This window comes from Cylas formicarius, unplaced genomic scaffold, assembly GCF_029955315.1.
Source record: "Cylas formicarius isolate icCylForm1 unplaced genomic scaffold, icCylForm1.1 PGA_scaffold_4__25_contigs__length_36172078, whole genome shotgun sequence".
NCBI classification, from domain to species: Eukaryota; Metazoa; Arthropoda; class Insecta; order Coleoptera; family Brentidae; genus Cylas; species Cylas formicarius.
In genome coordinates this window covers 2122938-2147443 of record NW_026844334.1, presented here as the reverse complement: position 1 = coordinate 2147443, position 24506 = coordinate 2122938, and the positions used below count along the sequence as shown (strand labels likewise).

The 24506-nt window shown below is 36.3% G+C and overlaps 2 protein-coding genes and 1 long non-coding RNA gene across 6 annotated transcripts; 2 read left to right on the top strand and 1 right to left on the bottom strand.

Annotated features, from left to right (window-relative positions):
* Positions 1-857: 857 nt before the first annotated feature.
* LOC132700352 (stAR-related lipid transfer protein 7, mitochondrial) lies at positions 858-6171 on the bottom strand. 2 transcript variants are annotated; one of them, XM_060667597.1, is made up of 4 exons: positions 5771-6171; positions 5145-5578; positions 1172-1661; positions 858-1097 (listed from the first exon to the last, which is right to left on the bottom strand). In XM_060667597.1, the coding sequence occupies exons 1-4, from the start codon at positions 6165-6167 to the stop codon at positions 973-975; spliced, it is 1446 nt and encodes a 481-aa protein (XP_060523580.1). In that variant the 5' UTR covers positions 6168-6171; the 3' UTR covers positions 858-972. The 2 variants fall into 2 exon arrangements, with proteins under 2 accessions (XP_060523580.1, XP_060523581.1); XM_060667598.1 differs by having other exon boundaries at positions 965-1097; positions 1160-1661.
* Positions 1669-5130, top strand: LOC132700353 (uncharacterized). 2 transcript variants are annotated; one of them, XR_009618635.1, is made up of 3 exons: positions 1669-1981; positions 3193-3938; positions 4321-5130. It is a non-coding gene; the product is annotated as an uncharacterized LOC132700353 (long non-coding RNA). The 2 variants fall into 2 exon arrangements; XR_009618636.1 differs by having other exon boundaries at positions 4307-5130.
* Positions 6172-6823: 652 nt separating the features above from the next.
* LOC132700351 (peroxisomal N(1)-acetyl-spermine/spermidine oxidase-like) lies at positions 6824-22619 on the top strand. 2 transcript variants are annotated; one of them, XM_060667596.1, is made up of 8 exons: positions 6824-7010; positions 7066-7292; positions 8747-8966; positions 9283-9668; positions 13953-14147; positions 16555-16782; positions 20465-21583; positions 22214-22619. In XM_060667596.1, exons 1-8 carry the CDS (start codon positions 6825-6827, stop codon positions 22452-22454), a joined length of 2802 nt encoding a protein of 933 aa, XP_060523579.1. In that variant the 5' UTR covers position 6824; the 3' UTR covers positions 22455-22619. The 2 variants fall into 2 exon arrangements, with proteins under 2 accessions (XP_060523579.1, XP_060523578.1); XM_060667595.1 differs by having other exon boundaries at positions 20414-21583.
* The last annotated feature ends 1887 nt before the right edge of the window (positions 22620-24506 follow it).

Genomic DNA, 24506 nt, shown 5'->3' with positions numbered 1-24506 from the left:
ACGAAGATAAAGAACAATGTGGAAAAGAATATAGAATAAACATATTTCCTTTCGGTGGAAATGTTGACCTTGTCTTTATCAGGGTTATCAGGGTATCATAGTATTTTATTCATTCTGGTCTTTCTGAGAATACACACATAACGTTCTTGTCGTTAGCAAATATGTCTTACGGGCTGTTATAGTATCGGACTGAAATTTCTAACGTTAATAATGTGAGCGATCCTTATCCATATCTTCCAAAGCTTCTAAAGAACTTGAATCTCTAAATTTAAAACGTGCATTCTCTGAATTCTTGCGCGTAATTAATAATGATGAGGATATCCTGGACCTCAGTATTGAAAACATAGGGTCTCATGAAGGGAGAAATCTGCCATAGTTTCTATGAAAAACTCTTTACATAGAATGGACTTATTAAAAAAAAAGAAGTCAGAGATCTTCTCAACATGTTCTGTTTAATTTCTAGTTTCTTCTCAAATTTCCTTGGGGTTGTGTAATATGTAGACGATAGCTAAATCAATCTGCCGTTTTCTAAACACTTTAGACTTACAGTGCTCTCTTCTTAATTGATTTTAGTATTGGTTTGATAACGTTCTTGCTAAGTAAATCTCGTCAATGGGCGAGTGTCCCTAGTAAATCTGCCCAAAGGGTTTAAAAAGGGGAAGATTAACGACGAACATGACTGCTGAAGTCAGTGGCGCATATTTTGTTGAGCCGCCACACAATACACAAGAAACAATACTACTAATATAACCAACCTGCACGAGGCCGATCACAATATGTCACCAATAATATTTTAACAAAAAAAAGAAGCATAAAATTTTATTTTATATTCATTTCGACATCAAGAGACTCGAAACCCTAGTAAATTCAAACATGGGTTACGATTTTTATAAAACTTTAATCAAAATTGTGAGTACAGTCTTGTTTTTGCTAGTACGTCTATCCCATAGTCTTATATATGTATAAACAACGTTACGTAAAATAATACAAAGGATGCAAATACTTCCAAAAGTGCGATTCGGTTTGTACTTTCGCGGGCTGCGCCGTTTGGCCATCGGGCGGCGCCACCGTCGCTTCCGAGTTCCCAGCTGTGGCCTCTGAAACACACGCGGAATTTCGATTAAACAATTCGAAGCGTCGAATACGGGGGCCCCATTACATTTCGACTTACTGAAAAGGTGTTCCTCCGCCCATCTCCGGAGCGCTTCCGCCGCCTTTTCGCCTTGTACCCTGTAGTTGGAGCAATATTCTAGCTTGTTCCGTTGTTCTTCTTCTTTTTTACGTTTCTCTTCGAGGCGGTACGCGTCGCAAGCTCTACTAGTACCCTTCCTCAGACAGTACGACTTGTAGTTCTTGCTAGCTTCCCGCAGTTTGACGAGAAAGTCGGGCATCGCGCTCTTGGCGACCCACGTGGTGACCGCCGCAGGGATGTTAACCCCGGGGTTATCGAAATAGGTCAGGCTGAATTCGATGCCCGGTTTTTTCATGTCCGCGTACGGCTTGATCACCATATACGACCAATAATCCTCGACCCGGTACTTATCCGGGTACTTGGGGAACGACGGGTACTCCGTCGTTTTGTTTATTATCACTATCGTGTTCGTTTCGGGTTCTATTTTGTAACGCCGATTGAACACGTAGTCCCTGTTCACGAACAGCCGCTGGAAATAAAGTTGGCCGTTGTGAACGCACGAAACAATCGCAAAAAGTTCGAGTTGAATCAAAAACTATAACAAATACAAATTTAAAAAAAAACACTGCGTAGAGCGTGTTGGGCAAAATTCGATTTTTATTTTAATTGATTTTTTTTTAATTTCGTAAGAACGTGTATGTCCTGCGGTGTCACGTGAACTACAAATCCAACATGACGTGGGGTGGACGCCATTTTTAGTATCAGGTTTATCTATTTGATCGAGGTGATGTTGAGTATTAAATTCCAGCATATTAAGTATATATTGTTATTAGTATTTACGAAACAAAGGTATGTCTTTTTTGAAACGGAAATCAATTTTAAACGAAATTAAAGGCATATGTGTTCTGTGACATTTAATTATTTTACACACATATTTTAACATCTACTCAGGAACATTTTATATAAATATTTAAGAACTACATTCAATGTTTCAAATAATCAGTCATTTCTTTTTGATTTTTTTTTTATTTTATTATTTATTTATTTTCGCCATTTCTTCGAGAGAGGCCTCTTCCCCAAGTTACGTAAAAAAATTTCTCTAGCACCATAACTGAATATAGGGCTTGTTGTAGGCAAAACCTGATCTATCACCATAAAATCTTGCAACTCCTCACTTGTAATGTAATCATTGTTTGAAACTGCTTTATCCACTCGCTTAGTGACTGACCATCTTCCAAGTCCTGTTCGCATTCTGTCTAGGTAATAAATCATGCATGACGATAGAAGTGTTGAATTGTTTCTGCTGTCACCTCTTTCCAAGCTTTACTAATAAAGTTGACTGCATCTAGCATATTAATGGAAAACTTGTCTTCGGACTGGATCATTTCCATTAAAATGATTTTCCTGTATCGACTCTTAATACACTTGTTGTTTTGACGGGAAGAAATGCCAATTCAATATTCCGTAGATTTGGAATATTTAGTTATCTAAGAGAAGTAATATTTTCCTCCCCTTTAATTCTGCGTCCCATTTCCGTATCTCCTCTTCAAAAATTTGCGATGTCATCCATGCAGACTTGTTTGGCTTGTAAGTGACCGGCAAATGTTTAATGTTCTTAAAATATCGTGGGTTAGTTGATTATACATACCGATAAAGACATTCACATAATGGCTTATTACGAGAAAAACACTTAGGACGACCAGGATCTCGGTAATTAGATTATTAGGTTAAGGAATTCTGAGAAGGTAAGAGACTATTAATTACAAGGCGGCCTACATTCCTTACTTTGTTACCTGATGTGCCCTTTTTTACCACCAGAGTTTCGCTATAGGGAGTTTTCACTGTATATCATATTATCAACAGTTAACCTCCCTAATCTAAAAACGTTGACAGCAGTTCCTGTTATAAGGAAAAGGGCCCCATGCCGAAAATCAGAAAGATCCACCCAGTGATTCCGCAAACGGAAACCACTCCAATCAGAGAAACACAATTTTTCAACAATTTTTTTTAATTTGTATAATAAAAAAAAATTAAAGGCTTATAAGACGTTTTCATTTTAGAAGTACCAAGAGTGGAATGTTTTATCTACGAAGAAGGCTGACAAATATCGAGGAAGCTCGAGTACGCTACGAAACGCCATTGAAAGAAGCAAGAAAATCCTAGGTGTAGCAGCACCTGCTCTAAACATAACAAATGTCTCGCTGCTCCGAAAATTCTAAAATAGGCCTCTCATAATAAGTTTACAAATGTAGGCTTCGAAAATATTCTAAGAATTAATTCCTTACAGTCTTCGTAATACTACTGAATATTTTGGTATTGGACACCCACCACCTTCATTATCATCAAATATTCGAATTGGTTCTGCTAATTCCAAAGCTATTTGACCAAATTATCCTCGGTCATTTCGTTTTGAATTAAAATATCCATAACGTCCGTTTCTATTAATTTCTGATAGGTACTGGAGTACAAAGACGTTTCTACTTTATTAACACTTGTTAAATCAGCAGCGCTACACACAAACACTGAACAAGATGTACCTTCGAAAAAATCTATATCTCAAAATCAACACCACCCGAACAAAAATAACACGCCATAACCTCTAAATCTGTCAAAAACGGAAACGGCAAATGACTTGCGTATCGGGAGAAAATTTCGGTCGCACCTGTTTTTTCCCCGATCTACAAATTGTCGTAGTTTGGGTGTAGAGCGATTTGTAAACTCTACAAGAAAGAAATTCAATGGAAAGTCCAAATTCTTAAAGCACGCCATGAAGTTGGTGATAATAAGTAGCGAGAAACGAATACAGGTGGGTAAATAGTATTTTGTTTTATTATTACTTGTCATTTTTACTTAAGTTTCCATCTCGGAAAAGGTGGAAGTATGGTATTCACAAAAACGTTTCAAAATAATTAAGGCATTTATTGTTTAAAAAATGTCATGTCCTTTTTGGTTAGTTTTGGTTAGTCAAAATTTGAATTCATCTGTATTTTATTTATGTTAATGTTTATAATTTTTAAATACTTACGGATTTTTATTTTTTCGATGGATAAAAAAAAATTTCATATTCATATCATATTGTCTTATCTTAGGAAAGAATGTACATGATTTTCAATGTATTTAAAAAAAAAGTTAACCCTATAAATTTAATAAAATCTTTTACTAATTTTTTAAAAGATCCTTTGTGACAGATAACGGAGCAAGAATGGCCCTCGTGAGAAAAACTTTGGAGGAAAAGACAGACTCTTACGACTGCTCTGCACATATTTTGGATTTACTGTGCAAAGATTTACAAATACCAGACGTCAAAGAACATGTAGTCCAAATTATTAAGTATTTTCGCGATAACAGTCCGGCTAAATTGAAATTCAATCAAGCAGCTTGGGCTTAAACATGCAGCACAAGAATATTTAAGCATTTTAAAGCCAATATCGGCTGCTCGTGACGTTTTTCACTGCTGTAGAGCAGTGAAAACATTTACAATATATCTCATTTTATAACCTATATGTTGAACCCCTAAAAGCAAAAACACGAGTGAACACCCGAAGAAAAGTATTTGGCTTTAGAAACAATTAATAAGGTTGAATGCCCGCAGTTTAATAATGAAAAACCTAAATGAATGAGATTTGGAATATATAAGCAGGTACAGAGTAAAACGCGAACCAGTTTCAGTCAAGCTCTGAAGAAGCCAACCGGATGATTGGCGAAACTTCAGCAAGTTTGGAATTGTGGAAGTTTCTTTGAAAGACTATGTTTTAGTTTCTTATGTCTGTGTTGCAGTTATTTTATTTATTTTTTTTAATTCAAATAATGAGATTATTCCCAATCAATATTTTTTGTAAATGACATTATATTCATTAAAATTCATATTACTGGGTGAACCTTTTGTTTTTATTAAACGAACAAAATTTTTTAGGATCTTTTTTAATGTCATATTCAATTTTCGGTATATAGCTTTGAGAGGAGCGATACATATTACAATTACAATAACGTATTGTAATAAAATTGTGCTTACTGGCCACAGCATCTCCCAATAAAGTATGTCGCTGTTCGATTCGACGTCCCTTTCCCCTATTTCCAACTGTACTGCGGTAGCGTCCCATTCCTTCCTATAATCCGAGTCCACTTGGACGTACAAAAAGTCTTCGGCAGTGACGTCATAGTAAGAACCATACACTTTGTACTCGTAGAGGGAGTCACCTCGTAGTCTCCTCCACACTATTAGGTCGTCCTTCTCAATAAAAGGCGTCCAGTCGTCGTACGACTTGGTAGTTACCCCACCGGTACCGCACCTGCACAGAGTTACGTTCCGACTAGATTTGTGGCCCTCCTCGCACGGAAGACACATGGTTTGCTCCTTCAGATTATAAATGTAATCCAAATCCGAGAGGTGCTCTGTGAATTCCGCGTCCCTGATTCGGTTCTCTTCCCAATTGTAAGCTGACACTCCTAGATTACAATAAAACAAAACTGAAATTATTACAACCGATGCAAACCGCCATGAAAGAAATTTCAATCATCTACGGCCCGACATTATAGTAAATGAAAATACCAGAGGTTTTTGAATAGTTATTAAAAAACCTATATTTTTTTAAAACAGGTGGTTCAACTGTTCAACGCGACTTAAACAATCGATCTTACCTACTGCCCCCAACAATAATTCCTTGCCGTTGCGATTGATGGTAACCCTGAGCTTCCTCAAAAATTCCTTGAAAGCCTTCTCCTCCCACCATTTCGAGTACATGCAGATCATCTGCTGGCCGCGGCGGACGCGCTGCGCGAACACACACTCCAACTGTCTGATCCACAGTTTGAGGGCCTTCTCGGGATACGAGTGGGAGAACTTGTATATCGCCATGAGGAATTTGCGGTGCCGCAGGAATCGTTTGATTTTGCCGCTCAGGTCGCCGGATATCGGGTCGGGGAGGGTGCCGGCGCCCCTGTACGCCAGGAACGGCAGCCTACCCAAGTTTTCCGGAACATGTTTGAGGTTATATGGGGACGCGACGAAGTTCTGCGATAACCTTCTCGTGTACATGCTGCGAACGCGATTCTTGACGATTCCGTTGTTACACTTTCATCGTTTAAGAGGGTCCGGGATGATGCCTAGTCCGGAATGTGTTGTTACGAAAAACTGAAATTTTGACAGCGATCTAAATGTCAACATCTATTTTCGGAATAGTTAACAAACGCAACACCAGTTCGCTAATATCGTATTAAAATAGCTTCAAACACTGTAAACGCCCAAAAAAAATTGGTTCAATATAACCTATAACGATGTTTACAAAGTTCCGCAAAGCCAAATCTGCAGCCGTTGCAAGACAACATAATAATATGTAACGCCGCAGTTAACAGTGATTTATTTTTAAAAGGCCTTCAAAAGTAAGTGCATTTTTTTTAAACAATTAACGTGTAATTTCCATTTACCACACGTCGGGAGTCACAGAATGTGTAAAACCAATCCGTGGCGAATGCGCAGGGATTCAATTGCACACCGGCTGCTTTGACAGTTGCTCGGCGGTCCGTTGCCCGTCCGAAAACTCCCGATTTCAACTATTGCTATGCGCGAATCGCGATAACGAATAATTTATTTATTAAAAGATAATGATCTTGTTTATTCGTCGTCCGTTCGCGAAATCGATCGGGGTTAGACTTTAACTGCGACGCGCGTAATATTTTCAAAACGACTCCGGCCATGAGCACAGACCGACAACCCGAAATCATCGTAATCGGCGGCGGGGCTGCCGGATTTGCGGCTGCCACGAGGCTGGCGCAAAATGGCTTCGACGGGGTCAAAATTTTGGAAGCCGAGGGCAGGATCGGAGGCAGACTGCACTCCGTCCAGTTCGGGGGCAGCGTCGTCGATTTGGGCGGCACATGGGTGAGCAGAGATCCCGTCGTTCGGTACGCGTTTTGTGACGTCATCGCGAGCACAGGTCCACGGCGAAACTGGCAACGTGGTGTTCGAAAAGGCGAGAGGGCTCGACGTGTTGAGCCCGTCGTTGGCCAGCAACTACAACGATCTCAATTTTTGCCTATCTAGCGGCGACGCGCTCGACAAAAAGACCGCCGAGAAGTTTTGGAAAGTCGGCATGGCGATTATGGAGAACGAGAGGGCGGCCAATAGTCGCGCCGGCAAATTCGGCGAGTACTTCGAGGAGGCGTGAGTGTTCCGTTTAGGTGGCAACACTGGACCACTCGCAACGAAATATTTTTTCTTTCTTTCTGTTGATCGTGATTCGTGTTGTTGTGTTCACGGAGGAAACATAAAAAGAGAGTGACGGATGAAATCACAGACGCTGAAATATTGTCAGATATCTCCTGGTGGTCCCATTAATTATTTTAAGATGCCGGTTAAAGGATTGGACAGATTTCTTCTTAAAGTCGCAAATCTACGTGTTTGCAATTAAGATAAAATAATTCTAGTATACGGGGATAATGTTTTTCTACGAACGGAACATAAAACGTAAAAACTTGTCACAGATGATTATTTAAATTAGTAAAAAAAAATGTGCTAGATGGATGGGATCTTATTAAAACATTTATTATTTTATATAAATAGATGTATCAGGAAGGCTAAACTGTAAATTTGGATCTATGAGAAGTTTAGACGCTGGAAGTTTATTATCAATAATATTTACGATGTCAAATACAACATAAATAATTCAATCTTTTTAACAATCTGACACTAACATAAGGATAAGCAAAGCAAACAGAGAACTACCGTTGGTTTAATGACTCTCTTTTCTCGCAATATATCACTGGCAATGAACTGATAAACACAAGCCACTTTTTTCCCGCAAAGTTATTTCACTGTCGAAACTTGATGACTTTTGATTTAAGCTCTTCATTTAATTTCTTTTTCACCGAAATGTCTATAGCAAATGGGGTTTTACAAAACAAAAAATACTAAAGGTACCTTAACTCACTTTCTCCACGAACACACAACTCAAAAACGAAATGAACAAGTCAAGAGGACTTTTGGTTCGTTGCTCCGCCATTTCTGACTCAATTGCACAATGGCGTCGCCAGCGCCATCTTTGATTTGTCCCACTTTCTTAATTTGAAATAAATTTTGTTAGAATACTCTGCCTGTAGTGCACCCAGACAGTCCGAATTCGAACGAAGCGAGTTACGAATTACGCACTACTTCGTAGTGGATGCAGAAAAAAGTCGTCCATAATTAAAATGAAATTTAGAGAAAATGAACCAATACTCCAAAACAAAAGTACATTGAAAGTGAGGTTATTGTACCTATAGTTAAGTAAAATGCCTAAGGCACCGGATAAGATCCTGAGAGTGACCACGGACACCATATCGGCCAATCTTCTTCAGATACTATACTGGGCGTTTTGTTTTTCAAAAATACAATTTTCACCCACTTAAATAAACAAAAAAAAATTACGTTATTACCAAAACTTTTGAAAGTCCTTCCCTAATGTCCTTTAATACCCACCGGACCCCAGTTTTAATGTTGTTCTATTGTTTATGTTTTCCAATTCTGTTTTTTTATTAGTTTTCTTTGCGTGGGTTTGTTTTTCGGAAGTTAAGGGTAAATTTAAACTTTCTGTAGGGTTTGAAAATTATGATCTGTGCATCAAGGTCCTTCGATTGTAGGTTTAAGCGAGATGTGAGCGTCGTCGCTTCATCAGACTACGAAAAAACTGCTGCCGATCTGATATTGGGGTGGTTCAAGAAATTCGTGTTGTGTCTCGATCCTGCGGAGTCGTGGAACGACATGTCTGTCAAGGGGCCGTTTTATTTCAAACGCTGCCCCGGCGATCAAATGCTCAATTGGCGCGACAAAGGATACACTACCATTCTCGACATCCTTATGGTATGACCACAGAGCAGAGAAACTGCCAGTTTAAAGTTTAAGGAAAATGCATAGTTTTGGCGATTAATTTTAATGACTTCCGATGATGTTCGATTGTCTTAGTATTTTCTCCGGAAATGCGCAGATTTTTTTTTTGACTAACCTGCTACGATACTAATAAAATTTGACATGGTAGTGTTAATTTGTTATATTGTATTTCAAACGGAGTGCCCCATTTCAATAAGTTTCTACATAAAAAAACATGTCAGCGTACATTTATATTACGAGCCAGGAACCATTCTAATATCTGGTGCCAGATTAATAGATTTGCCCACAGAACGACGTCGCGGATGTCAGAAAACGCGCCATCCTCAGGGAAAATGTTCTCTTGGGTCGCGAGGTGACGCGCATCCATTGGCACCGGCCAGATCGCAAGGTCGAAGTGACCTGCGCCGACGGATCCGCCTACATTGCCGACCACGTGATAATGACAGTTTCCGTGGGAGCGCTCAAGCTGCTCGGGCGCGCGTTCGTGCCGGAACTGCCCGAAAGGAAGGCGGAAGCAGTCGAAGCGATACCTCTGGGCACGGCCGACAAGATTTTGCTCAAGTTTCCGACCAAGTGGTGGCCGGATGACGTCAACGATTTCAGCTTGTTGTGGAGGGACGAAGATAGGAGCCGACTGGTCGAGGAATTCGGTCGCGGTCCTGTCCTGGACGGCAGGTGAGTCGTTTTAATCGCTGATCGAAGATCGGGATATCGAATTTCTCGAGCTTTGAATACAGGGCGGACAAATGAGCGAATATTAGAGATTTACGCTTTTAACATCCGAAATAACAAATTATTTTGATATTTTTTATTGTTAATAAGCTTTACTAGAACAGCCTTCGTAATTTTTCTCCTATTTTAAAATATCAATTTCAGTATTTAAAAAAGTTCTTTTCGCAATAACTCTTGAACGCGTGACGTTATCGGCACCCAATTTAAAGATTTGATCTACTTTCTCCACAAAATACAAAAAGCCAAACTGGTTGACAATGCTGCCGCTAGAGGTCGCCAATACTTTTATACTTTTGATAGTTATTTCAGCCGATTCAGAGAGTAGGTCAAATGCCCAAGAAAAAACCTTCAAACTACTTATCGATTGCTGAAAGAGAGTTTTTTAACATTCGAAGTAACAAATTATTTTATTTATTGTTATGGTTGCTACTGCTCCAAATAATTTCGACATCCAATTCAAAGGTTTGATCTGCTTTCTATATAAAATACAAACTGTTTAATGGGAAATTTACGTGTATGCCGCTTTACTATTGCCGTTACTATTTTACTATTACAGTTATCATTATTTTTCTTCTATTTTTATCAATTGTCAATTTTAATATTTGGTAATAACTGACCTGCTTTCTCCATAAAACTGTTTAATGCTAACTTTATAACTAAAGGGAAAATAATTTCAATTTATTATTATATCTTTACCGCTGTTAATCGTAGGTCATCGAATAAGAGCGACGCTGGAACTTTAACTCAATATGTTTAAGGTCTTATTATTATTATGCTTATTACCAATAAAACATATCGGTGACGGTGATTGCAAAAAATTAGGTCAAGTCCATAGACGTCCGTCAAAACAATGAGATTTGCATTGCAAGTGTATTTATTTCCGTTGGTTTTTGTTAAGAAGAAAATTTTGGTAACATCTTCGATGGTACATTTTTTTTTAAATTAACGTTTGGACTTCCTGTAGCCGGGAGTTGATTAACGGCACGACTTATTGGATCCGACCCAATTTAGTTTCGTCGTTTACACGGGAGGACGGGGTGGGGGGTGTCTCCGGGAACGCTCTAGTTGTGCCCCCCCCCCCCCGTCCTCACACTCTCTTTATACTTCGAAACTCCGTCGGAACTCTTCGCGGAAGTTGCGGCAGCCTCCGGCGACTCGCTGTCGCGACAATTAGCGCCCAGATAGTTGATAGATTGTAATAGCTGCCAACTTGCGTTAGGCCAGTCATCAGAAGCCTAGCGATTTGCACCCGGAAGTTTTCAGTCTATAAATATTTTATAAGACGCACAACGAGTTTTGCATGGAGATATTTAAAAATTTATATTTAAAATTGAAAATTAAAATTGAAAAAAGAAACAAGCAAAGAAGCAGAATTTACTAATAATAATAATAATAAAAATAAATTATCTTTATTTCAAAGCATAATTGCATTGAAATAGTGAAATTTATAGTGCTTGTCCTACATATTTTGAATAAATCTATAGTATTCTTCTACACTATATAGTTGTATTTCTACGAGCGAATTAAAAATTGTTTTCTGTAACATTTTTATATCTCAAATCGTTTTTATGTTGTTCGGCAAACTACTATAACACCCTTCTCACTCACAGTCAGTCTGTGCTTGGGATATGTGTAGTTTTTGGTTCTTGTCCCGTAAACTTCCTGAGACGAACTATTTTCAAAAAGGTTTCTGTTTTTAAAGACGAACAGTATACTATCTTGTATGCAATATAGTTCGCGGGCTCTCTTTTTTCAAATAAAAATCCTTTCTATGTCTCTCTAATATCCATATATAACAAGACCGTATCTCATACGTGTCTCAAAATTACTATGATAAAGCACTTTTTTCGTTTCGTCTTGAAATGCTTAATTTCTGTTGATTACGCTGTTAAAGTTTCCCCAATATAATCCGGTCCACCCTGTATATATTGTAAAGTTATATTTCATATCACAGCCTCCAATTAAATATGAGTTGGCCAAAACTTAAATGAAAACACGCCGACTAACCAAAAATTGAGAAATTTCAACAGTTTTGCTTATTTTAATGAATTAAAATTTTACCTCGCCAGCACTTCATTCAAAAAGAAAAAGAATATATTAATGTAATAATAATAATAATAATAATAACGATAATAATAATAATAATAATAATAGACTTTAACAACAAATGGCAAGTCACAATATCAAACACACTCTAATAACATTCATAGAGAGCAACATAATTATCAGATAGACAAACACCAAACATTGAAACAAAAATTAGGTTAAAAAAAATAAGTAAATAAATAAATTCCCAATTAGTATTATGGAGACACTCGTGACGCAACACGGATGTACTCATCTGCAGTATAGAATGCGTTCTCCAATAGAAATTGTTTTATTATATTACAAAATTTAGTGAATGGCAGATCCTTGACAACGGTTGGTAGAACATTGTAGTAATTAATGTACAATTTATTTAACTCGGATGTGCGCAGCCTAGAATGGCCCTGGACAGTTAATTCAGATCCCTTGGTGTAGTGATTGTGGCGATCACAGTACTTAGGCATATCGTTCTTTAGCTCATGTATGAGAGTGACTGTATAGTAAATAAATAGTGATGGTAAGGTCAAAATATTAAGCTTTCAGCGAGCAAGAGTTCAAGTTTTTCTACAAATATAGAAAAATTGCCTCTAGAGCCAGAGCGATAAACATTGATTAAAATAAGATTAAGCACTGGTATCTCCACACCACAAAACTCTGCGTGAAGATCCAGACAATTAAGACAAGACAGATTAAGACTGCTACAGGCAATATTATTTTTAACATATATAGCAGTTCCTCCTCTGGAGGTACTGAGACGACAATAATATCCAACTAATTTATAATTGTGAACCTTAATAATATTAAGCAACTCCTCACCATTTAGAAAATGTTCACAGAAACATACAATGTCAAAACCAATAGAATTTAGATATTCAGTAACCACATCGAGTTTACTTAGGAGACCCTGCACATTGTAGCTCAAGATATTAATGCTGTTCCTACCTCCATCGGTAGTCTTGGGTCGGGATTCTCCCTCACTAGACGTCTCTCTGTTGATACTGGAATTGGATCGGTTTTTCCTCTTGTCAGACGCCTGGGGAAAAAATGATTTATCAACACACCCGTGGGCCAAATGGAAGTATCCAGAATTTTTTGCGCTTCGTGATCCATGGCCATAATAATAATAATAATAATAATAATAATAATAATAATAATAATAATAATAATATTAATAATAGTAGAGTATAATAATAATAATAGTAAATATAAATAAAATAATAAACTTTACTTGCCAATTCAAAAATCACATGCAGTATTGTGAGAAGAATCCTTGGACTGCTGGAAGGACATTTTTAATGCCATCCGAAAGCCCACCATCTTGTCAGCAGACCGATGTGACAGCTTGAAGCACCAGAAAATCTGTGAAATTGTGAATAATAATAATAATAATTATTATTATTATTATTTTATTTATAATGATCATTATATGGCGTTAATTTCTTCATACAGCGACAATATGTAAATAAATTTCCAGATGAAGAAAGGGCCGGAATGTAAATAAATTGTTCTCATACAACCTGTCAATAAAGTCAAAAGTCAAAAAAATTGGACGTTAAGAGCTTTTCTATGAACTAGCGTTGTGGAATTTTTTGTGCCAATTGACCGAAATAATTTTAAAAATACAATGAAATTAATATTTATTTATTTACATTTATTTATATTGTGTGTTATGTCGCCGTCACGTCTGAGAACTAAATGTAGTCGATATTTTCATTGGTATTCAGGTATTCTTTCAATGATATTTCCATTAACTTTGCAACAGCAATACAATTTTAAACAGAATAAAAATAATTACAACCAAAGCCATTAAATCATCTCCAATCTTTTCCCTTCTGCATCTGGGTCCTTGTTCTCTAAAACCACGTAAAGTAAAGTTAGGTACCAACACCTTATCTGCAACATTGTAGTAACGTGAACGGCGTTGCTTATCAAATTTTAATTTTGTGGTCTGTTTCGATTATAATAAATTATTCCTAGTATCTCAAATTGAAGTTCGTAAACAATATTTTAATTATTTTCGATAATCATCAAAAATTTTTTTAAAATGCCATTCAAGGGCTCACAACTCATTTACAGTTCGGTGTTCATTAGGTATAATTTATGTATTAACGTCGTCCAAACACCCTGTATATCGATTTCAAGGTCGTGGCTCGAGGATATCTTCGGTTTCTACACCGTCGACAGTCACCCCAACGTCCTGTTGGGCTGGGTGGTCGGTCCCATGGCCAGGCAGGTCGAGCTGCTCGCCGACCAAATCGTCCTGGACGGCGCCATGTTTTTGTTGAGGAAATTCGTGGGGAAACGTTTCGACATACCCGAGCCGGACGGCATTCTGAGGTATACTTCCGCCAGAAATATAGTGCTTTTACAACCGACCCCGTGATTAGCTTTGCCTACTGTTTATTACTGTAAAACCGCAGCCTCTTATAGAAGATCCTGCCGAGCAGATCCATACCCGTAGCTATTCCATTCTAACATTGAAGGCATTTTTTTTAAAAACCTTGGTGGAACCAAAAAACAAAAGAAAAAAAAATACTGCAGAAAGAAAAGAGAAAACATAATATAAATACCATAAAAATAAATAATAACTCTTGGATTACTAATTTCAATCTAGTAAGCATCCAGAGTAAATGTTGATATAAAAACTAGAAAATAATCATTTCAGTTTTAAGTTAGTTTTGGACTGCTATTTTTTGAAAATGGAGTTGTCTTGCATCGAGCATACTTTCCCTTTTCCCTTTTATAAACAGTTTTTAAAATCCATTTCTGTGAAATGCGAAAATTTGAAAATTCGTCTAAGTGATCTAAGTTTGTTTGCGAAATATTCAATACTTAAATTTACTACGAGATTTGATGTCAAGGCTACTCGAGTTAACTTGAAATTTATGGGTATTTTATTGCTATAGCAACTAAAAAGCATAAAAACAGTTTTTGTAAAGTTCATGCTGTTTCTTGTAGTTAAACCATTTAAGTATTCTATAAAATTATCTTGTATTTTGTCTCATAGTATACTTCCACCAAAAATATAGTTTCTTTACAACCGGCTCCTTTACTAACTTTGCCTACTGGCCCTTCTGAATTTCTGATAAAATTATAAATATTCAAAACAATTTGTTTAGCATCCGAAGACAAATGGATCCGTTTTTTTTTTGTTTGCTGAGGTAGTTTCGTCTTCTAAGTTGTCGATTACTATCTCCACTTCAGCTTCATCTACTTCATTCCACGATATCCACATTTTAAAGTGTTAAAAAATAGTAACTTCCAAAAAATGTTTAATTGTAAGATTATGACGTACTTTTATCTACCGCTAACAGATAGATATTCACAAAACCCATTGCAATGGATGTTTCGTCACAAAAATAACATTAAAATGTTTTAAAATAGATGAAATTGAAAATGTGTATGTCTTACAATAAAGGATAGGATAGTATAATCATATAAGATGTGTATATAAGAAACAATACAAATGCATCAATATAACGTTACAAACATTTATTTAGAACATGAGCTTCGAATTGACTTAGGCTATAAACAGCATTGCTTGTCAGAAGCATCTTAACATGTTTCTTAAGTTTCTTGTTAGTGTGAGAGATTTTCTCTATTACGAGTGTAGTGACAATGGCTATCAATGTGTTTCTTATGTAAATATTTATTTTTGTGTGTAACTAGCAGTATTTTAAATAGGTATATACAAGGAACCGTCATTATTTTGTGTTACTAAAATATTTCTTTGCAAGATTGCCTCGGAGAAAGTTTAAAAATTAGCCTAAGTATTCTTTTCTGCTGTACAAACAAGCTTTCAGCATCACTAGCTTGTCCCCAATTCACAATGTTGTAAGAGGGATATGCCGAAACATAATAAAAGACTAATAGTGATCTCTCAAGAAACGAGAAATGATCCAATTATTAATAGGCCCTCTTATACCTAAAGATTCCAATTTTTCCGTACATTATATCCATCGTGCTTATCATAAATATGTTGGACAAGCTTGATTGTGCCCGTATCCGTAGATCACTCTTCGCGGAAACCATGGTGTAGGTTTGAAATTATTATTTTTTGCTGAATTCAGTTGTGCTCTAGTGTACAGGTCAAAGCTCGAGAATCAGGTACATAATTAAATACTTACTGGAAAGATCACAGTGAAATACCTCTGTAAGTGTTGTTGTTTATAAATAATAATATAAAGAAGAATGTTGTTAATCGACACGCACACAAGACAAAAATGATTACTTTCAAACTAACCTGTAAGAAAAATTGAGTACAGGTACTTACCTTTATCCTTTCTATCCAGTGAAAACAACCTCGCTCGAGACTCAGATCCATAAATACGTACTTACTGGAAGGATCACAGTCAGATACCTCCGTAATATATAAGAACATAAGTTTCAAATAAAAATTTCTACAAATATTATAAACATACTTAATGCAGAATAAGCATCTGTTGGGATGGGTCTTCCCACGGTCCCGCAAAGGCACAATAAAATACTTAAAACGTCGAAGCAATAAATGCACTATATTTCTGGTCGTACAATGCAGTACAATACCCCCCCACCCGCTAGCGCCGCCCGCCGATCGGGTTACGGTTAATTATGTTAATGCCGAGCGTGCGGCGGCGTTCCACCCGCCCCTTTACCCTCCACCACCACTCCATTATTTTCATTAACGCTAAAAGCAAGTTACCCGGAGGGTGTGCGTGAAGGGGGTGGGGTGGCGGATAAGGAGAGCACGTCATTTGTTTCGAAGATCGAAATGGGGCACGAATCCCCACTTCAACGGGTCTTATTCGTACGTGAGCGCTCGTATGGAAGCGACTGCGACGGCTCGGGAAGACCTGGTGGCCCCCCTGGAGGTGGACGGTAATCCGGTGGTGCTCTTCGCCGGGGAAGCGACCCATGCGACCTTCTTCTCGAGCGCCCACGGCGCCATAGAGTCGGGGTACAGGGAGGCGGACCGTCTGATCGATTGGTACAAGTAAGTGCCGCTCGATGTCGCTAGTAGTTCGTTAATATAACCTACGTTGACTAGTAGGGTGGTTTTATTTGGCTAACCCCACATCCAATAACGCAGTAGGCATAAGGTTTCGTATCCCCCCAGATTTTTTACTTTTTCTTAAATACTGGCTGTTCCGTCCTCGTATATTATTGCATTTGTAGAAAATATTTACTTTTGAGATAATTGCTTCTGTTATTTGTTTTTTTCCAATCCAAGTTATGATATTTTATTTAAATGTAATGTACTAGTTTGTTTGTTTGTGCGTCCTCATTTTTCTTATATCTTACCATTTTCTTTGTTTTTTTTTTCAAATTTTGCCTCTTCTGCATATTTTCAGCGTCTTTTCTTCTTTTATATCTAACAAGTTTGTAGAAAATGTTTGCTTTTGACGTAATTTCTTTTCTAAATTAAAGAAACTAACATTTATATTTCAATTCAGTTTCTTGCTTTGTGTAACTTTTTCTTAGTCTTTTTCTTTTTTTTTTCATTTTATTTGCATTTTTAATTATAACCTTTTTCTTTTCTTTTGCTCTTTTTTAGCGTCCTTTGGTCCCTAATATCCAAAATATCGTGGGAAATATTTCCTTTTGATGTAATTTATTTTGTTATCTGTTTTTCTCGATTCAAATTTAGTACTTAGGAATTGTAAGTTATAAATTGTTTTATTCAATTTTTTTTTTTATTTCGCCTTTATGGCTCCATGCTGAAGAAAACGTTTAGTATATTGCACTACAACAATATCAAAATTTCACCATTTTTCATTTGTTTCACATTTAATGGGGTTTTAAAAAATATTTTTTGGACTATTATAGGCGGGCAGGTTTGGTATATATCATTTCTCTATTAATACATATGGACATTATGAATAATGAGAGAATATCAGCTGTTTCAAATCAATTTGAGTTTTCAATGTTTTTAAAAGAAAAATTGAATGCGTGTCGTTTTTTTTAATGGTGGGGAACTTAAGCGTTGGTTCGGCGTCATTTAATGGTATCGTATAGGTACTAATTCAGTTAAATGGAGAGTTATTCATTCTAGGAAAAAATTAAAGCCAGTGGCGTTCGGCATTATTATCTTCCGCTTCAAAAATGTTAAATCTAGTTTTCCCACGGCGTCTTCTGCCCCCCACCCCCGCGCCGAAAGCTTGCTAAATCAAATTGCCTGACTTAATGAAAAAGGCAATAAACAAGCTTTTACCGACACGTCTTGCGAGTTTAAGCCGCTTACGTTGTTGCATCGCTATTCCAGTCACGTAGAGACGTAAGATTGATGAGACAAGCGACGTCGCTTATCTCGTCGCCCTGAAAATGCAGCTTCTCGCTCTATTTTTTCCCGTTTGACGGATTAAACCGCAACAGGCCCTGTGACGTGTTTCCCGCGATGATTCGCTGTTAAAAAAAACTGGGAACAAAAACATAGCCCAGCGTTTGAAAGCAAAGACCGCGACGTCACTACACAGTGAATCAATATTAAACGTCAGGCAAGTGGATACTGAGATTGTGATGTCTTAACTAAAGTATACTCGCCAAAGTCATATTCAAGAACTTTATTTTGTGTGTGAAAATGTGAGATTAATATTTTTTTGTTTTTACTGATGTAATTTAAAATACATAAATTTATTACTTAAATGAAAATTGTTTCTATACTAAGATTGTTTAATTCGAAAGGAAGGACATTTTACTTCAGTTTAATTTTCTCGATTGTTGCTTTCTATAACGTTTTCGTAGTTATCTTTTTTATCGTTCTCTTTTTGTTAATTGTGGCTCTTTTTCCCTTCTTTTGTGCTTTTTTATGAATTAAAATCCGAAAAAGATGCTAACATTCATATTTCAATTTAATTTTCTCAATTTTTACTTTCTTTAACTTTTTCTTAGTAATTTTTTTCTTTTCTTATCATTCTTTTTGTTTTTTTTAATGTTCAATCTTTTTCTCTTAGTTTGCGCTTTTTTGGCGCCTTTTCGCCTCTGATATCTGAAATTCCTAGGAAATATTTATTTTTGAGGTAATTTCTTTTATTACCTGATTTTCCCTAAAACGAATTAAAATTATATAATGTTTTATTTTACAAGAAAACTAAAATTTTTATTTCAATTTAATTTTCTCGATTGATACTGTTTTTATTTTTTCCTTAATCATTTTTTTCTTTTTTATCCTTCTCTTTGTTTTCTTTTGTAAATTTTGGTTCTTTTTCACTTGTTCTGAGCTTTTTAGTGTATTTCCTCCTCTGATAACCAACAAATTCGTAGAGAATAATTATTTTTGACGTAATTGCTTTTGTTATCTGTTTTTTTTTTCCATTCCAAATTAGGACGTTAAAGACTTCATAATGATGCATATTATGTATTTAAATTTGATTTATTTGAAAAAGGAACTAACATTTATAAGTCAATTTACTTTTCTTCAAACTTTTATCAGTCATTTTTTCTTTTCTCTTTATCCTTTTTTAGAATTTTGACTCTTTGTCCCTCTTTTGCGCTTTTTCGTGGCCTCTGATTTCGTGACCTTTGAGGTAATTCCTTATGTTGTCTCTTTTTTTTTATATTCCAAATTAAGGCGTATTTAGTTTTGAGGCTTTTCCAAAATTTACAAGACAATTTAATTTTCTTGATTGTTACTTTCATTAAGTTTTTCTTAAATATTTGTTTCTTTTTTATCATTCTTTTTGTTTTTTATTTTAACGCTTCTTTTCTTCTTGCGCTTTTTAGTGTATTTTCGCCTCTGATATCCAACACATTCGTAGAAAATATTCATTTTCTTTGTATTTTTAATTATAACCTTTTTCTTTTCTTTTGCTCTTTTTTAGCGTCTTTTGGTCCCTAATATCCAAAATATCGTCGGAAATATTTTCTTTTGATGTAATTTCTTTTGTTATCTGTTTTTCTCGATTCAAATTTAGTACTTAGGAATGAAGCCATTACATGTTATAAATTGTTTTATTCGAAAAAAGAGACTAACACTAATTTTGTAATTTATTTCTCTCGCTTGTTACTTTCTTTAGCTTTTTCATGGTCTTTTTTCATCATTCTCTTTGTTTTGTTGTTTCTTTTTTCTCTTCTTTTGCGCTTTTTTGTGTCTTTTGGCTAAAAATTAATAGAAAATATTTACTTTTTATGCAGTGTCTTTTGTTATCTGTTTTTTCCCCAATCACGAAACATCGTACGACATTTTTAACTATCGCATCGTATATCACGCCCCCCCCCCCCCAAAAAAAAAAACATATAAACACTTTTTTATGACTAATCCGCGTATAATCAGAGCCCGGCGATCCGTGGCGATGGCGTCAATTTAAATAGAGGATTTAATAGGGAGGGATCGCCCGACATGTTTAATCCACTATTAGACGAAGGTTTGTTAGGGATACGCCGAATCTCGTCGACCGAGGTTTAACCATTTAAGGGTTTTTTTAAATTATGGCGATCGCCGAACGGAGCTCTCATTATCGTTCCTGGTAGCGATTAATGCGGATCCGGGTCAAATTATCAACGCCAATATGGGTCGCCTAATGATGTCTGTTTTTGCGACCTTCGAAATTAATTATCTCACCGCCGTTACGACCTCTAAACTCCGCTCTTCACATAACAGTTTATCAATTTCTCCATTTCCCCTAAAGCAATTGTTTCCGGCAACCTGGAAATCTTTACACCTCTCCAATTTCCACCAGGAGGCCGGAATTTCATCGAATAGTCATAGTGGGCGCGGGTATGGCCGGCCTGGGAGCAGCGGTATCGCTCCGCGATCACGACTTTGTCGTCTTGGAGGCCCAAAGCAAACCTGGTGGTCGGATAGACACCGTCTCCATCGCTGGCAAACCCATCGATCTTGGTGCCCAGTGGTTGCACGGCAAAGACAATCCTTTGTACGAACTGGCTGTAAAACATAACCTCATTTGCGACGAAACTTCGGAGGAAGGTCTCGGCATATACGTGAGAAGCAACGGCGAAGTGCTCGACGACTTCCTGGTGCGAGACACCAACTTTCGTGTAGGTCTGATCCTCGATGACTGCGCCAAATTGCTCGACTCGCCCGACCACTCGCCCTCTCTGGACGACTTTCTAACTCTAAAATTCCGCGAGGTCGTGCTCGACGGTACCGCCGATGACGTCAAACTCGAGCTGTATGACTGGCACAAGCGGTTTCAAGTGATAGACAACTCCTGCGTCGATTTGAAAAGACTCTCGGCTAAGAAGTGGGGAGAGTACGTATGCCAGGACGACGTTGCTCATTTTAACCTCACATCCGGCTACGAAGGGCTGATCGACGTCATCGTCGACGCTCTTCCGCGCGATAGTATACGGTACCATTCGGAAGTGACTCGCCTAGACTTCGTTAACGATCACCAGATACGGGTGGTGGTGAACGGTCTAGACCACTTGGTCTGCGACCATTTGATCTTAACACCGTCGCTTGGAGTGTTGAAGGAGTCCCCCCACCTACGTCAGCTTCTTCCAGAGGAAACTAATGACTGCGTCAAGCGCCTAGGCTTCCACGGGATATCGAAGATCTACTTGTTTTTCGACCACAAATGGTGGACCGGGAAGGGTTTCCAGCTGCTGTGGACAGAAGACTGCGATTTCGAAGAGAAGGACACGTGGCTACGCCACGTGACAGGCTTCGACGAAGTTCTGCACCACCCTGAGGCGCTGATGACGTGGGTTGGTGGTGAGGTCGTCGCGGAGGTCGAGAACTTGGACGAGAACGACATAGGACGGCAGTGCGCCTCTCTGCTGGGGAAGTTTCTGACCGGGTTCTGCAGGGTACCGTTCCCTATCAAGGTGGTGAGGTAATTTTTCAAAAAATCTTCCTGTAATGCGGCTTACAAATCTTCTGGAAAAGTTTGACGTTACCTTAAAGTTAGGTCGAGTGCAAATTTGAAAACCGCTTTATACAAGGTGCGCGCACCAAAAATCCATCGATTTTGCGAAAGTCATAGTCGCTTCGCAGCGACGAGATCGCGAAAGCAATATCGTTTTTTTTTCACAATGAAAAATCAACTCTTGTCAGCATTTTATGTTTTCAAAAGTTTGGCGCGACTTTGAAATTATCTCGAGTGCAAATTTGAAAAGCACTTTATACAGGGTTCACGCACAAAAAGATTCCATTGATTTTGCGAAAGTCACAGTCGCATCGTGCAGCGACGAGATTGCGCAAGCCATTTCCTTTTCCTCGCCATAAAAAATCAGCTGTCAGGATTTGACGCGACTTTGAAATAAGCTCGTGTGCAAATTTGAAAAGCATTTTATACAGGGTTCACGCACAAAAGAATTTCATTGATTTTGCGAAAGTCACAATCGCATCTTGCAGCGATAAGTTATCGTTTTGTTTACTATAAAAAAAAAACTTTTTCCGTCCTGTATAATCACGAATAGTTAATTCAAATCGCGTGATCTGGGTTCTAAACCGTTAATTTTAGGACGAGATGGTTGTCGAATCCGTACGTGAGAGGCAGCTATTGCCACATCACGCCCGAATGCGACGAGATGGACGTAATTAGACAACTCGGAGAGCCCGTCGTTGTGGACGGGATTCCTCGCGTGCTATTGGCGGGAGAAGCGGTTCATCCGTCGCATTATTCCACGACTCACGGAGCTTTCGAGTCGGGAGAGCGGCAAGCGCGGGTTATCCGCGATTATCTTCGCAAAAGTGACACTTGAGTCGATGGGAACGAGCCTGAAACTTCAATTTAATGGCAATGGGAACTTTTTTCATCTCTAAAATTTTGTCGAACGTTGATCGTCAGAGGCGAAAGAGAAACGATGATGTAAATATCGACTTTCATTTTATGCTATATTGTTGCCTTTTTGGAAAATATAGGCGAGGTAGGAGTTGCGGATTTTTATTTCGGTGACTATAGCTGGGAGCCGTCTCTCCTCTTCAACTAATGAAAAAATGTAAATCAAAAAGAATTGAATGAAATTGAAAAAAAAAACGAATTCATATAAAAAATGCAAAGAACTTGAGAAAAAAAGTGTTAAAATTGAAAAGAAAGGAAAGAAAATTGAAAAAAAAAAGGAAATAATAATGAATAAAGCAGAAAAAAATATAAAATAACAATAATATTAAGGTAAAAATAGTTGGTTAACATTAAATGAGTAAATATAGTATAGAAATTATTATGTGCATTTGAAATAAAATATTAGATAGTACATATTTTAAATTAATCACAATTTAAAAAAACATTCTTAACATTGAAATGAAAAGGAAAAAGGTGAAAAGGAGTGTTTTAGATTTTCGAAATATTGAAAAATAAATTGACGAAATTTTTTTTCAATTTTTCACAAATTGACAAGAAGTGAAAAAAAAAAGAAAAGTGGATTAAACAAAATTTTATAAAAATATTTGAGAAACTGCCATCAAATAAGTATCAACGTTGACAACGAAAGAAAAGACATTTCAAGTGTATTTTGAATTTCCGTGATGTTGAAAAATGTACGAAATTTTTAAATCATTTTTGACAAATTGAGAAAAATATTTTCAATATTGAAAATGGGAGAAATGAAAAATAAATTGGAAGTGTATTTTGTAACAATTCATGAAAAAGAAAAAGAAATGTACGAAATTTTGTAATATTTTTGAGAAATAGTTAATATTGAAAAGAAAATGAAAAGTAAAAAAAGTTAAAATTGAAAAGAAAGGAAAGAAAATTGAAAAAAAGAAATAATAATGAATAAAGCAGAAAAAAATATAAAATAACAATAATATTAAGGTAAAAATAGTTAGTTAACATTAAATGAGGAGTAAATATAGTATAGAAATTATTATGTGCATTTGGAATAAAATATTAGATAGTACATATTTTAAATTAATCACAATTAAAAAAAAATTCTTAACATTGAAATGAAAAGGAAAAAGGTTGAAAGGAGTGTTTTAGCTTTTCGAAATATTGAAAAATAAATTGACGAAAATTTTTTTCACAAATTGACAAGAAGTAAAAAAAAAGAAAAGTGGATTAAACAAAATTTTATAAAAATATTTGAGAAACTGCCATCAAATAAGTATCAACGTTGACAACGAAAGAAAAGACATTTCAAGTGTATTTTGAATTTCCGTGATGTTGAAAAATGTACGAAATTTTTAAATCATTTTTGACAAATTGAGAAAAATATTTTCAATATTGAAAATGGGAGAAATGAAAAATAAATTGGAAGTGTATTTTGTAACAATTCATGAAAAAGAAAAAGAAATGTACGAAATTTTGTAATATTTTTGAGAAATAGTTAATATTGAAAAGAAAATGAAAAGTAAAAAAAGTTAAAATTGAAAAGAAAGGAAAGAAAATTGAAAAAAAGAAATAATAATGAATAAAGCAGAAAAAAATATAAAATAACAATAATATTAAGGTAAAAATAGTTAGTTAACATTAAATGAGGAGTAAATATAGTATAGAAATTATTATGTGCATTTGGAATAAAATATTAGATAGTACATATTTTAAATTAATCACAATTAAAAAAAAATTCTTAACATTGAAATGAAAAGGAAAAAGGTTGAAAGGAGTGTTTTAGATTTTAGAAATATTGAAAAATAAATTGACGAAAATTTTTTTCACAAATTGACAAGAACTGAAAAAAAAAGAAAAGTGGATTAAACAAAATTTTATAAAAATATTTGAGAAACTGCCATCAAATAAGTATCAACGTTGACAACGAAAGAAAAGACATTTCAAGTGTATTTTGAATTTCCGTGATGTTGAAAAATGTACGAAA